Source organism: Sarcophilus harrisii, chromosome 2 (assembly GCF_902635505.1).
Source record: "Sarcophilus harrisii chromosome 2, mSarHar1.11, whole genome shotgun sequence".
In the NCBI taxonomy this organism is placed as follows: Eukaryota; Metazoa; Chordata; class Mammalia; order Dasyuromorphia; family Dasyuridae; genus Sarcophilus; species Sarcophilus harrisii.
The window spans coordinates 542585751-542599437 of record NC_045427.1 but is presented as its reverse complement, the minus strand read 5'-3'; the positions used below and the strand labels follow the sequence as shown (position 1 = coordinate 542599437).

Below are 13687 nucleotides of genomic sequence, written 5' to 3'. Positions count from 1 at the left end.
AAGACAAGCCAGTAACTCAGACACAAAGCAGCAGCCACATGTGGAGATTGGAGAATGGAGCCTGGCAGCGGGAGACCAAACTGGGACAGAGGGTATAGGAGCAAAAGGGATTAGCTGCAATTCTGGTGAATAGTGCCATGTCCTTTCTCCCAAGGCCATTTTCTTATTTCCCAAGGCAGATGACAATTGCCCCCGCTCAATCTTTTTCTTCCTAAATGTAAGAGATTTTATAAAGATACTTTTATTTTGCAGGACAGTCCTGCAAACAAAGTTTTACCATGGGCTAGGAGAGTGTTAAAAATGGCTTGACTTAAAAGACTTGCAATTATGGTTCTACTTCATATGTAAATGCTTAATATTTTATTCAAAAATCAAAACAGATCTGTTCTTGATTCAGGAACTCTCTCTAATAATGCCAAAGGCCCACGTGATCTACCTTTGTTCCTTCTTTGGACCTCTTGTGCTTGACTTCCCATATGTTTGCCACAGGAGTTTGCTAAAAGCCTTTTATTTAACCTGATATTACCCAGTTACCAGTGAAGCTCTGGCTATCTACCTGTCAGTTCTTATTCTTGAAATGTGACAAAACCCTATCTTTTCTAAAGTAAAAAACTTAGGTCTCATAAAAGATTGGCTAAAAGTTTTAAAAAATTAAATCTCTTAAGTGTCTGTGAAATGTGAGCATGACTATAGTACTTTGGGATCCTGCAACCAGGATATGCAGTTCTGGCTACAGAGATCTGGAGACAAATCTCCTTTGTAAGCTCAGTGTGCTCAGTGGCCAGAGTGCTTTCTTTTCTCTTTTTCTCTATTCCATAGATGATCCAAATTTTGCAGAATGGAGGCACACTCTATCCTGACTTAGGAGAAAAGTCATCAGATCAGATCTTGATTTGCTGTCCCTCATCCATCTCCTAGCATAGGAGGTTTCTTAATCTAGGATCTGTGAACTTAAAAAAAAAAAGATATCACTGATTTCCTTTGTAACAATACTAAGCATTTCATTTCATTTTATGCATTAAAAATATTATTCCAAGAAGGAGGGCATAAATTTCACTCTACAGGATAGGGAGGAGTCCAATGACACAAAATAGTTTTAAGAATCTCTGGTTCCTGGGGTTTTATGGGGACTTGACATACCTTAGGAAATCCTAGGGTTCTGAAATGCAAGAGATCTCCTCTTTTCCCTTCACACATACATTTTCTCTTCTCTTCTTCCCAATGAGAAAGAATAATTCACCAAGAAGCAGACTCAAAAGAAATTTTTTATTTATTTATTTTTGGGGTAGGAGAGGGGAAACTTTACAACAGTTTTTAAGCTGATAACTAGAAAGGAAGATAAATAAAAGCTTGTTACAAAGTCAGTGTGCTGTGGCAAAACCCCAGAAGACACACTGGGGGAAAAAGACTTTACAGTTTTTACTGCTTTACTTTACAATAATTACAAATTAACATACAGCAAGTGGGTTTTAACCCCCTCTTTCTTTTTTTTTTTTTTTTAATAGAATCTAGCAAGGTAAATGCTTATACAAAGCATTACAAAAAATAAACTGAAAGCAGAGGTATGAGGTGTATTACAGCTACCCTCTTGAACATTCGGTGGCATATGCTAGTGCACTCCATATCAGTTAAAAAAAAAAAACAAACAAACCAAAAACCATAGGAAACTACAAAGCTAAACTTAAACCACAGACAAACTGAACTGGACATATCTCTCTGTCAGTGCTTTATAATGACCACTGCATGTTTTTTTTTTTTTTTTTAAACATAGAAAATAGTGGTAGTCCCTACCACATAGCATCTTAGTTTGGTACCCCCACGTATTACCACATAGTGACTACCTATTTCAAAGAGAAGATTACAATTGGGCCCAAGAGCTGGGAATAAAAGAATTGAATGCATCTGGGACCTTAAGTTGATGTAGATGCTGGCCTCTAAAGAGTCATAAATGAAAGATGATGAAAAATGCATTTTATGGGATAGTTTGCATACCTTTTCTAGAAAAGGCTTTGGATTTTTCCACAGCTGGAAAGATTATCAGACTGTTCAGTTTGCTTGTCCTTAAATTTAGCTACATTTATGAGGAAAAGAAGGAATCACGGCCTGTTCTTATGGAAAGTGAAATTAAGATTAGCACTTGGAAAAGTGCTTTTGTGTTGTTTAATTTAAAGGTGACTAGATTTTTAAAAAATTTTATATACCTGGCCAGCAGGTGGCAGATTCCAGAGCTCTGGTTAACTAGGAATGTTATGCTACATTAAAAAACAAAAACAAAAAACCTGAAATACCTTATCCTCCTTTCCACCTATGAACACTAATCAGAGTAAATGTACAGCCTTTGAAATAACTCACTGAAAAATGGTATATTTTATCAAATTCTACAACAGCTTCCAAAATGGCCCTGCTAATTAAAGAAACTTAATAGCTCCCTCAGTTACTATCACCCAACATCTTCCTTTATGCCAAAACAATCTATTCTGAACAATTGTTTCTGTTTCCAGATTTCAAGGACTCTTAAGATTCAGGAGGTCAGATTATACAGATTATAAACTGTTTCACACTAGCACAGTATACAGAATTGTATCTAGCTGAAATCCCTTTTGGAAGGTGGTTTTTTGCTATACAGGAATGCAGAAAGGTTACTGAAGCTTCCTAGAGAATATAATACAATTCTTATAGTCTCTCCTTCCTCTATTTGGTCCCCTCCCTGTCATCTTTCCACAATGTGCTCTGCATAATACTATGGCTAGGTCTTGTCTTGCAGTCTTCAACTACTATGAAATGCAAGTGTTTGGGTGATTAAAGAAAGCTTTTGGGGGGCAGAAGTACCTTTTTCCTCAATATAACTGCCTCTCCCATTAACTTGTTTGATAGTGTTTCTAACTCTAACACACATTAAGAATCCTTGAGAGGCAAGAGTAAGAGTTAGAAAGGCCACCATCCAAAAGAAGATAGATTACAAAATATTTTTATAGGTAATAATACCTGGAGACTGTGCTCCTAAGATGATCAGAATTAACTCGTTTGATGGGGCACTGATTTAATTTTAGTAACAAACAAAAAAGACTAGATATTTATACCTCTCTTTAATACTATACTGAACTTTGGAAAAGGATCATGGATTGGGAGGGGGAAGAAAGACAGTTATCAAAGGGATAACTTGTCAGTGGTATTATCCCAAAACATGCAAGACAAAAGGTATATAAATTTACCTTTTCTTTCCTTTAGACTCAAATAGTGGATGGTTTTTTGAGATTGAGATTGTCCCTATAAGCTCACTGAGGGGGAAAAGAGGGGTAATGTGTTGGCAAAAGTTGAATTGTCTGCAGCATTTCTGGCTTTGGCAGTTTCTAACTTTAATTTCAAAGAAACAAAAAGATTATAAATTTGATTGTCTCATAATCAAGCTACTGACAAGAGATTTTAAAGTGCATATGGCATTAAGCTATGATAAAAAATTTCTGAGATGATAATTTAATGTTTAACTGAAGGTGAAACCTGATTCCATGAAACGTACTTGATTCTGGAAAACTGGGTACTATTATCTGTAAGAGGTCACTACTCCAAATATTTCAATAATCTGATAGCCAATCCCCCTTTGGCATTTTTGTACTTTCCTATATATCCTATATTAGGGGCAAGGAAAATTGTAGAACCCCAAAACCAAGTCACCATGAAAGCTAACCCTTTTGTCACAGTATAGGAAGCAAGATGGGGGGGGGGGGGTCAGTTAAACTTCCTTCCATTTTTTCAGTAACCAGATCAGATCTCAAGGTGAATTTCACACCAAGTGAAAAAGAGCATTAGCAGTAAGTTGATTCCCTAAACTCAGAGTGAAACCACTAAGAGTTTCATTTCAAAGAGGCTGGAAGATGACCAAGGCACATAGAAGATGATGATCTGGATAAGTGGACTTCCCTTAATACAGCAATTGGAATCATGCATGAAATTGGGTAGCTCTGAATAAAGTGCAGGGAGACTACCTAACTTGTGTCCTGGTCCTAAACCTGTTTAACAAGAACCAAATCAGTGGTTTTATGTAAAAAAAAAAAAAAAATCCCATTTCCTAAAGATAAAATAAACAAAACATTACAACTAGGTGGAGACTTTCAAATCAAACTAGATCCAATTGTACAGCAATGTATAATTATTTAAATGTGTTTCTGTTTAGAACAGTCCATTTGAGAAGACAAATTTGATCAGTACTTATATATTTTTTAATTTTAAACCCAGTTCTACCTAGAAGAGTATTGGGGGAGAGAGAAGAGGAGGAAAGACAGCTTACTATACACATCTTGATATACAGGAGCTAAAGAAATGTCAATTTCATTTCAATATTGCACATACTGTAGTTGTATTTACATTGGGGCTGAAGCCGCCCAGCTGAGAACTGAGTCCTTTCAACTCGTCTGTCCTTCTAAGACCATCTATCCTATTCTATTTATGGAAGATCAAGACACTGTGGGGGGGATGGGATGCTAGGTAAACTGCTGGACCCAATAAAACTAGCAATAAAGTAGGAATAAAAAAAAATTTTTTTTTTAAAGAGAAGTCCTGTAAGTGGATTGAAAAGGGTTACTTTGTTTCCCTTTTTCTGGGGCTCAAAATCTCCCCTTAACAATTATTGTGCAACCTAAGGGTACATGGAGAATGAAGTACTTTGGTTTTTTGTATTTTTCGGAGGGGTGAATTTCTCATTGAAAAGATCACAGGACAGATCTGCTTTTATATCTCTGTGTCAGAAGAGTAGGAAAGCACAAATCAAAGTGAATAGAGTTAAGAGGTGCCAAGTTTCTTGAATTCTTAACCCAAGAAACAAGATAGTCCCTTTTCTCTTCATCTAGAAATGGAGAAAGGAGAGAAGGGAAGGGAGAAAGGAAGGTGTATGAATCTTTCCTTTTCCCTCTTCATTTTCATCTACAAAGTTACTTGGCCTTAAAGGCAGCCCCAGGTGAAAGATTTATTCATTTTAAGTAGCACACTGAGGAGTGAGAAGTGGTATCACCTCACTTTTTGCATTAGTGAGACAGATTTTTAACCATTGGGATATTATGCATATCCTTAAAAAATAAAATAAATAAACAAAACTAAACTAAAAAAAAAACTTTAAACCAGACCTCTTTCAAAAAAACAGAAAGATAAATATCTCCAATCTGCAAGGCCAGCTTGCAATTCATTAACAAGCACCAAATAAAAGTTTTGTTTAAAAAAAAAAAGAAAAAAGAAAAAAAAAGTACTTTCAAAGTTCCCATGCTCCTGAGGGGAAATGGGTGTCAAGGACCTCAATTTGAAGAACAGAATATTTTGCAGTCCTCCTCTACTGGGAGAGGGGAGGTGCCACATACTATATGTGGAGTCTCACAGGCTACGGCTGTGGTTGATTTAGAGGGTAAAAAGAAAGAAAAAAACATAGCCAGTGAACTGCCCTCAATGGAACAGCTTGGTGGGAAAGCTTCAAGCAAATACAAATCAAAACATAATGAAAAAATAAAGCAGCAGGTATGATTACTTGCTCCAAAGTAGTAAGGAGACAACAGGGATTCAGTTGTCCTCTAGCTTTTTCCTTCCTTCTTTTTTGTTCTCAACAATTAAAAATCTGCTGAGATCTCTCCTGCAGAATCCCATGAAACACCGAGTTCAGAAACCGTTTTTTCCTTTTTTTCCTGTCAGCCTTTTTCTTATTTTTATTCATGAAATACCAATACATGGACCCACAAATGCCACTGTGTCTGTCCTCATCCCTGAACCCAGGGCCTTCTGCTAGCCAACGGATAGGCGAGGGGCTGGGAGATGAATACATACAGCTGGACCAAAGGACAGGTGATGCCCACAGTTGATGCTAATACACCTCATTAGAAAAGCCAGGCTTAGAGAGCAAGGGAGTGGCTGCTGAGTTTGAATGCTGACAAGACCTTCCTCATACTTTTTTGGAGAAGAGCACTGTTGTCCAGCCCACTTACACTTATTAGGACAGGAAACATGAGTTGCTTCACACAGAAGGTTCTCAGGAATAGGCCCAGGAGATGTCAACCAGATTTGAATAATCAGTGACAAACAAACGTCTGACACAGGATGTGTTCCCTTGACAGGTGAGAATTCTATGTGCCATCTGTGCAGACAAATACTTTGGAAAGTCAACTGATGAGTTTTCACTTTTTTAAGCCTCTCTGGAATAAAGGATGGAGGTGAACATCATCCTTTTGGGATCCCAACAAACAGTCAACATCCAGGTGCTGCACAAGATACTCAATTACAAACAGAAGGCCTTTTCCCCTGCTCTCTTTTCAAACCATCATTAGACCTCCCTCCTAAAATAAAGAAATACATGCAAAACAGGAAGGAATCGTGCAGGGAGAAAGGGCAACCAAAGGGTGAGATATTTAATATCTACATGCTACCTGGTAATCATCAGGTATCTTCCTTTTGGGTTGAGCTAAGCTAACCCAACTGTCTCTACATGCTATGCACATCTCACAGATATATGCACATACATATGAAATCCATACATGTGTACATACATGCTTGTCACACTGCAAGGATTGGATGGCACACTTTGTTTTTGCTATCTTCCCCAAATAAAAAACATTTTCGAGGCAAGTATGCTTTCATACCTTTAACATCCAAGGAAGGGTTTTGTGACCTGGTAAACCCTCCTGCACTCCAAGATGCTGATGCTGGCTGTTTACATCCTGTGCCAAATACCCTTACCCCCTCTCCACCCTCAAGTCCTTGGTATTCACTTGTCATGGCCAAAGCAGACTGGGTTCTTCCCTGCCCCAATACTCATTTATTTCCATCAAATCCAGGATCCAGGAGAGCACTGCAATGTGTTTCTTAACAACAAAGATAAGGAAAGTTCTCATCATGTAAAGCCATGTGCTAGCAGTGGAGAAGGCAAAGCTGGTGATGATGATGTGTCAGATTCCAATAATTTCTATCTTGGTAGAACAAAAAATCCAACCATCAGCAGAAGATCTCTTCACCTTCTGCCTGTGTTTCAGGTGAATGACCATCTGGAAAAAGGATACCCAGAAAAGGAAAATCAATTGAAAAGAAAGGAGAAAAAAAGCACCCTGAAATTGTCTCTATTCACTACCACTACACTAAAATCTCTTATTAATACCAGTATCTAAATATATAGTTAATTTTGTGTTATTTAAAAAATGAGAAGTATACAGTTCTCCCACCCCATTCCTTTCCAAATTACCTGGGCATTCATTCCCCTTCTTGCCTCACTTGCCTTCCTTCCTCAGAGGAGAATTCTTCAGGAGTTATTAACAGACCCCCTTTGGAGCTGAGGTGTCTTAAAATGTATGTCTCTATACCTCCTTTTTTGGGTGAAGGAACTGATCTGAGTTGCCTGTATCACCAACTATCAAGTGCTTGTGAGCCATGGTATATACTTTTAAAAAAAAATCACAAGCAAGAGCTAATATAGGCCACTTATCTACTCCCATCTGCTCCATCATTCTTGGTGAAAAGGTTAGAAGCAGTGCATTATTGTAATAGCATGCTCTGAAGCAGAATTGCCTCTCTTCTTTTGATACCCACCAACGTTTATTATATAGACACCATACATTCTGGAAATTTATTACATAAAATATGCAGTCTGCTAAACTGTTTATCTCTTTGCATGGATACAAAGTCTTCTCTCTCCAACTAGACTCTAAGGCCCTCTACTTCTGCATCTCCTATAGTATTTAGGCTCACTTTGGGATACCACACTAGTTGCTAAGAAACACTTGTAGAATAACACCTAGTTTAGCTCTCCACTGACTTCTGAGTTTAAGAGATCAGGTTATGGACTGGGAGTTGAGTACATTAGAAAGCAAACTCTGCCCCCTCTGCTGTTTTCTTCTAGTTTAACCAGTCCAAAAAAAGTCAAGGAAAGTACAGACTTTTACTAGTAAAAAGAATTGGAGTTTTGGTTCTTTTTTGACTTACCACCCGGCTGAGAACGGCCTCCCTTGCTCTTCTTCTTCTTCTCCTTCTTTTCCTTTGGCTTTGCTAGACCAAAGAGGCGTGTGGAGGTAGAGGTGGAGACCGGGATCTGGCTCTGCCCCTCTGACACTTTACTTGCTTGGCTGGTAGAACTGAGTAAGTGGAATGGACCTTTGTCTTTGTGAGTCCGAGAGATGCTGTTCCTTTTGGGGGATATTGAAAGTTCTGAGTCCAAAGACCCTGATTGTGATATGGAAGGTGCTGGTAGCTGGGGGGGTTCCTCGGGATTGGGGAAAAAGGCTGGGATCCGCATCAATTTACTGTGTTGATGTGAGACCTGCACAAGACAAAATATTTTTAAATTAATATTCTAAGATAATCACAGTACAAGAATTTCAAGAAAAATAAAGTCTTGCAATTAAGTTGACCTAAAAACAGAGTTTATTGGTAGTATATTGCTATACTGAAGTCATGTATAATATAAGGAAGTTTCCTTACATAATAAGAAAACTCCACCTACCAATGAAACAGCTGATGGCATTAGTGGACAGAATATCAGGCATTGAATTCCAATCTGACCTCATCACTTAATTGCTGTTTGCCTCGCTTCCTCATCTGTAAAATGGAGACAATATAGCCCCTAACTCCTATGGTGGTCGTGAGGACCAAAGGTCTAGGTCATAATGGTAAGAGCTATATAATGTTAGTAATTATTTTTATTCATCGTTTTGCAACTTAAAGACTTAAAGAGTTTGGTGGAGGTTATGTGATTTGTCCAAGAGCATAGAGATAATTATGTTTCAGAGTTATCATTTGAACCCAAGGCTTCCTGACTATCCAAGATAGTTTTCTGTCACACTTTCTCATATAAAAAGGTTAAAGTAATCCATACATCCCCATATGCATTACTAATTCCCAGGCAAAAAGCTTGGTGACTGTGGACTGTGGACCACAAATTTAAGAGCTGAATAGACGGAAATCAGAAAAGGGAGTTGGATGTCCCAAGCTATGGTGAAGAGACCATAACTGCTTCTGATTTCTCCCATTACAAAGTGAGATAAATCTAAACCCAGGAGTTATTAACAGACCTCCTTTGGAGCTGAGGACCACTCATCAGTAAATTTAGCTGATCTGAGTTGCTTGTATCACCAACTATCAAGTGCTTGTGAGCTATGGTATATACTTAAAAAAAAAATCACAAGAGAGAGCTAATATAGGCCACTTATCTACTCCCATCTGCTCCATCATTCTTGGTGAAAAGGTTAGAAGCAGTGCATTATTGTAATTATTTTTAACAATGACGTACATTTATGGCTAGCTGAACAAACAGTTTGGCTCACTTGTTTAGGCAAAGCACTAATTTATCCTCAGGCAAGTTAAACAATTTAATTTCATGGTGAAAGGGGGTAGGTTGTCAATCTGAAAAAATGAGTTACAGACAAGGCTCTAGATGAATAAAGAGAATAGGAAGGAGCATAGTCTGAATAGTGGAATCAGTCAAAAGTACCCAGATTATGGCCCAGAATTTCATTTCATGCCTGTAGTTTTCTCAGTAATAGGGATAATGCCAGGTTTTATAGGAATTTATTTTAACTTATGGTGGTAAAAACATGCCAAAACATAAAACACAATTTGTAATTCTCTGTTGCTATTATAATTTTCTCTGATATAATACTAATGGGTAATAATACTAATGATGGTATTAGGGTTAAGGTAGAATTGCAAAACAGCAAAGGAAGCAATGTGGAAGTGTCTCCTGATCCCAAAACTACTGTAATTTGTTATGATAGCCTTTTTTTTTTCCCTTTTTTAAGGAGCCATTTAACTGGTTTGCCTTTTCTAAAGTATTTGGAGACCATAATCACTAAACAAAACAAATAGCCACAGGAAACTGCCTTTAACAAACCTCTAAAACTACAAATGAATGTGCTCTCCTCAATCTCTACATGGATTACAGAGAGAAGGTTCTATGACAATTTAGGGACAACTTCAGAAGAACAAACCTTTTTAAATGATTAGAGAAACTTTCCTACCAATACAACAGACTGAAAAGAGGATTGAACTAATTGGTTAATGGCCAACTAGCAGCAAAACAAAGATGAGAATCTGGGAAATGCTTTTTTTTCCCCCTACTATACCTTCCTAAAATATAGATATGCATATTCTTGCCTACTTCTGCTGAAGCCTTTCCTTCCTGAAATAAAACTTACCTTATTTCTCATTTACCTAGCCACTTTAACAATTTTCTAACATTCACATCATACGACTATAATTTATGTGTTTTTGTGTATTTTCTCCAATTGTTTTCTTTTTCCCATAAGGTGATATGCTATAAAAAGGATAAGAAGCTTGTCTTCCCTCCACAATGAGATTGATCTAGCAATACTGTTTGATCTCATTAAAAAAATTTTTTTATAGTCACTTTCCAATAAATTGCCTCCTCCAACTTTCCTCTTATAATCAAGAAAAAACAGTTAAGCAAAACCAACTAAGAGAGTGATCACACAATAGCTTATACAGCATTCCCCATCCATACTTCTCTCTAGTGAGAGAAGAAGAGGTTGTTTTATCACCTGGTCTCTGGAAATATATTTGTTGCTCCTACTTAAGACTGAGATGATTGGCTGATAAGCAGGCATAAAGCAAAATGGAAGGAAATATTTTATTCAGGAAATAAAACTTATCTGATTCCCAATCATTTCTAATAACAACAAAAAAGGTCCACGATGTCATGATTTTTCAAGAAAAAGGAAAAGAAAACTCTTCATTTTCATTGATCATGTCTTTCTGTGCATTGCACATATGCTTTTAAAAATCAAGACTCTAGATTTCATGTAGCACCTAGGCAGGAAGAGAATAGTAACTGGATATTTCTGGTGCTTTGCTTTTAGGACTCCTAAGAGGACCCAGATTACCTGATTAGCATCATGCTCTGCCTGCCTTTGGGTTAACCTCTCCATCTCTCTTTTCACTTGCTCTTGTTCCTTCTCAAGCTGCTTCTGGGCAGCTCGGAGACGCTCTAGGTCAGACTGATACGCTGCTTTTCTCTGCTGAAGCTCTTCTCGATCCTTGTCCAAGTCTTGCTGCCCCCTATGTACTTTCTCCTCCCATTGGACTAGTTGTGATTCCCGTTCCAATAGTTCTTTCTCGCGGGCCTCCCATTCTTTCTCTCGTCTGCGTTTCTCTTCCAGGTGCTGGGCCTGCTGCTTCTGTAGATTGGCCAGATCCTGTCGCTGCTTTTCTAGGCTCCTCTGCTTTTCTTGCTCAATCAGAGAATTGGGTCTGGAGGAGCTCCGGGTTATTGCCCTCTCACTGAGCATTAACTTTTGGTCTTCAATGTAGCTATCCTGCTGTAACACCACACCCTGGAAGGGAAAGGAGAAAAACAAAATTATTCTGATGCAATGTATCATGTTGTGGTTTATTTGTTATCTACCCATTCATTACATCCATTCCTTTTAGTGGCTGCCTGTTAAAGACTATATATTGTAAATCCCCAAATTGGTATTAAGTTGGACTATAGAATTTGTAATGGCATCATCTTTGGCAATAGTCACATAAGTATATGTAAAGCCTTGTTGAGACAACAAATTCATAGGGAGCACTAAAGCATGCTAAGAAATAGACTTGTATGAAATTCGTCTGTTATCTTATCAAATTTGTAATGAACTGGTTTCAAGTCACAGGCATTAATTGTGAGTAGGAGTAGTAACAGAAGACCAGAATCTTTTGTTACCCTAGATTTTTTTTCTCTCTATGTGCATATTCTTAGAGGAGCATTTAATCATGTCTATTTTAGAAGAATATCCCACCTCTGGAATGTTAAAAGTTTAAAACTAGATATAAGGCATACATAATATAGCATATATTAATTTTAAAATAATTTCAAGCAATCAACAAGCTGAAATTAATATTTAATTTCCATCATTAAATGTAGGTTTCTATCACATTAGACTTTTGGGAATGTCATCCCAGAGAATCTAAAGCCTCCCCACAATGATGCAATTAATTTTCATCACAGTTGATTTACTTTCTTCTGCTCCTTTTTGTCATTTAAAGCTGATGATGTTCAGTCCTCAGTGCCATTTTCCAGATAATTAACACTACTTTACCTTTCTCAAAGCTGCTAAACCAAATTAAGTAGCAAACAAGCAATAAACCCAATTCTAAATCAAGACTGCAAAGCAACTAAATAATGGATGGAATAAACTTTAAGTAAGGTTCCTACCTGTAGAGTACTCAGCAGTTCATGTAGATGAACAATACTCTGGATAACTTGCTGTGGGGAAGACAAACAACCAAAAAACAGAAACACTGACTTTAGGAGTTTCTTGGATTTCAGAGCTCAGCATAATAGTGTGGTTAATGAGAAAACCATGTCTTAAAAATATCATATAGTGCCTCTATATTTTGTGAAGTTTCCTCAGATCTCAAACATGACTCCTAATACAGACTTTCCATCTTTTATTTGACTTTACAATGGTTACCTAAGGTGACTAATTTTTCCTCATTCTTTATCCTATTTTATAATAGTTCTTCTACTATGTGTATTTCCAAAAATGTGAATTTGTTCCAACAAAGTCAATATATTAGGATACATTTTTGAGTATAACATGATTCTGAGGTTGCTTCTGTTCAATTTCTTCCCTGAGAAACATCATAATAAATAACAAGATGTATCTTTTCTGACACTATCTACAAAAGCAAATTTTAGGTCCTACTGCAGGTAGGTAGGTAGCTATATCTTATGCAGTTAAAGGCTAAATAGAGATGGGCAGATCAATACTCTCTTACTCTTTCCATGGTGCCAAGGAATTGCCCAACTTTCTTGGCCACTATTTATTGTAGTATTTTTGTATTATTTTTAGAAATCTTTTTTATTATCTTTACATTTTATTTTATTATTTTGTATTATTTTTATAAATCTTTTAACATGTATAAAACTATGCTGTTTCTATTAGATGCTTATACACACACACACATATACACATATATATTTAAAGTATGGCAATATGGCACTTAAGTTTTTGAAAGCTGTTCCCTTAATTTCCTTTTCCTCATAAACTCGGTGGATTTTTTTGCACCATTTTGTAGAGACATGTTAACTGCAATCACAGTATTCTTCACTGAGGAACAGCCTATTTCTTTAAATGTAGTTCACAAAATGGAAAACTGATTTTAAGGATTTCTAGTATGACATTTGATGAGAACTTGAAACAGACTAAAATACTCTACAAAAGAAAGCACAGTCATGTGATATAATAGGAAGAACACTGGATTTGTAGGGAGTAGATCTGAATTTGAATCCCAGCTCTGCCACTTTTTAGGTTGTGACTTTGGACAATATAGTATTTGACATCTCCCTAAATTTTAGCTTCTTCATCTGTACACATGAAAGGGTTGAATTGAGTATTCTCCAAAGTTCTCCCCAGTGCCTCTTCCCTGAATTCCCAGCTCTAAATCTTAATAAAATATATCCTAATAATATGCTTCTTCTCTTGAAGAGTCAAATATTTACATGGAAAAATCATGTCTGTAGAGTAAGAACACCTATAAAGACTACCACTGTCTTAAAGTATCAAGATAACTTGGATTTTAAGAGATTTTGATTAACCATGATGAAAAGGAATATATTAATTTTCCAAATAATAATCCTAATCTGAGAGAAAGTAGGGCTGCTTCATCTTTTAAAATATATGATTAATGATAAAAGGAGCCCTAAAATAACTCTTCTTTACTCCTCCCT

General features: G+C 36.9%; 1 protein-coding gene across 12 annotated transcripts in view; it reads right to left on the bottom strand.

The window, feature by feature from the left end:
- Nucleotides 1-1247: 1247 nt before the first annotated feature.
- The window catches only part of AKAP13 (A-kinase anchoring protein 13), a 359098-nt gene continuing 346658 nt past the window's right edge, over nt 1248-13687 (bottom strand). For 10 of the 12 annotated variants that reach the window (XM_031955554.1, XM_031955552.1, XM_031955555.1 and 7 more), the window contains 4 exons: nt 12170-12220; nt 10857-11306; nt 7945-8278; nt 6964-7013 (listed from right to left, as the gene is read on the bottom strand). In XM_031955554.1, coding sequence (XP_031811414.1) covers nt 6964-7013; nt 7945-8278; nt 10857-11306; nt 12170-12220 — 885 coding nt within the window. Of the gene's footprint in view, nt 7014-7944; nt 8279-10856; nt 11307-12169; nt 12221-13687 lie in introns of those variants that run through there. The other 2 variants (XM_031955550.1, XR_004232435.1) reach the window with 2 other exon arrangements.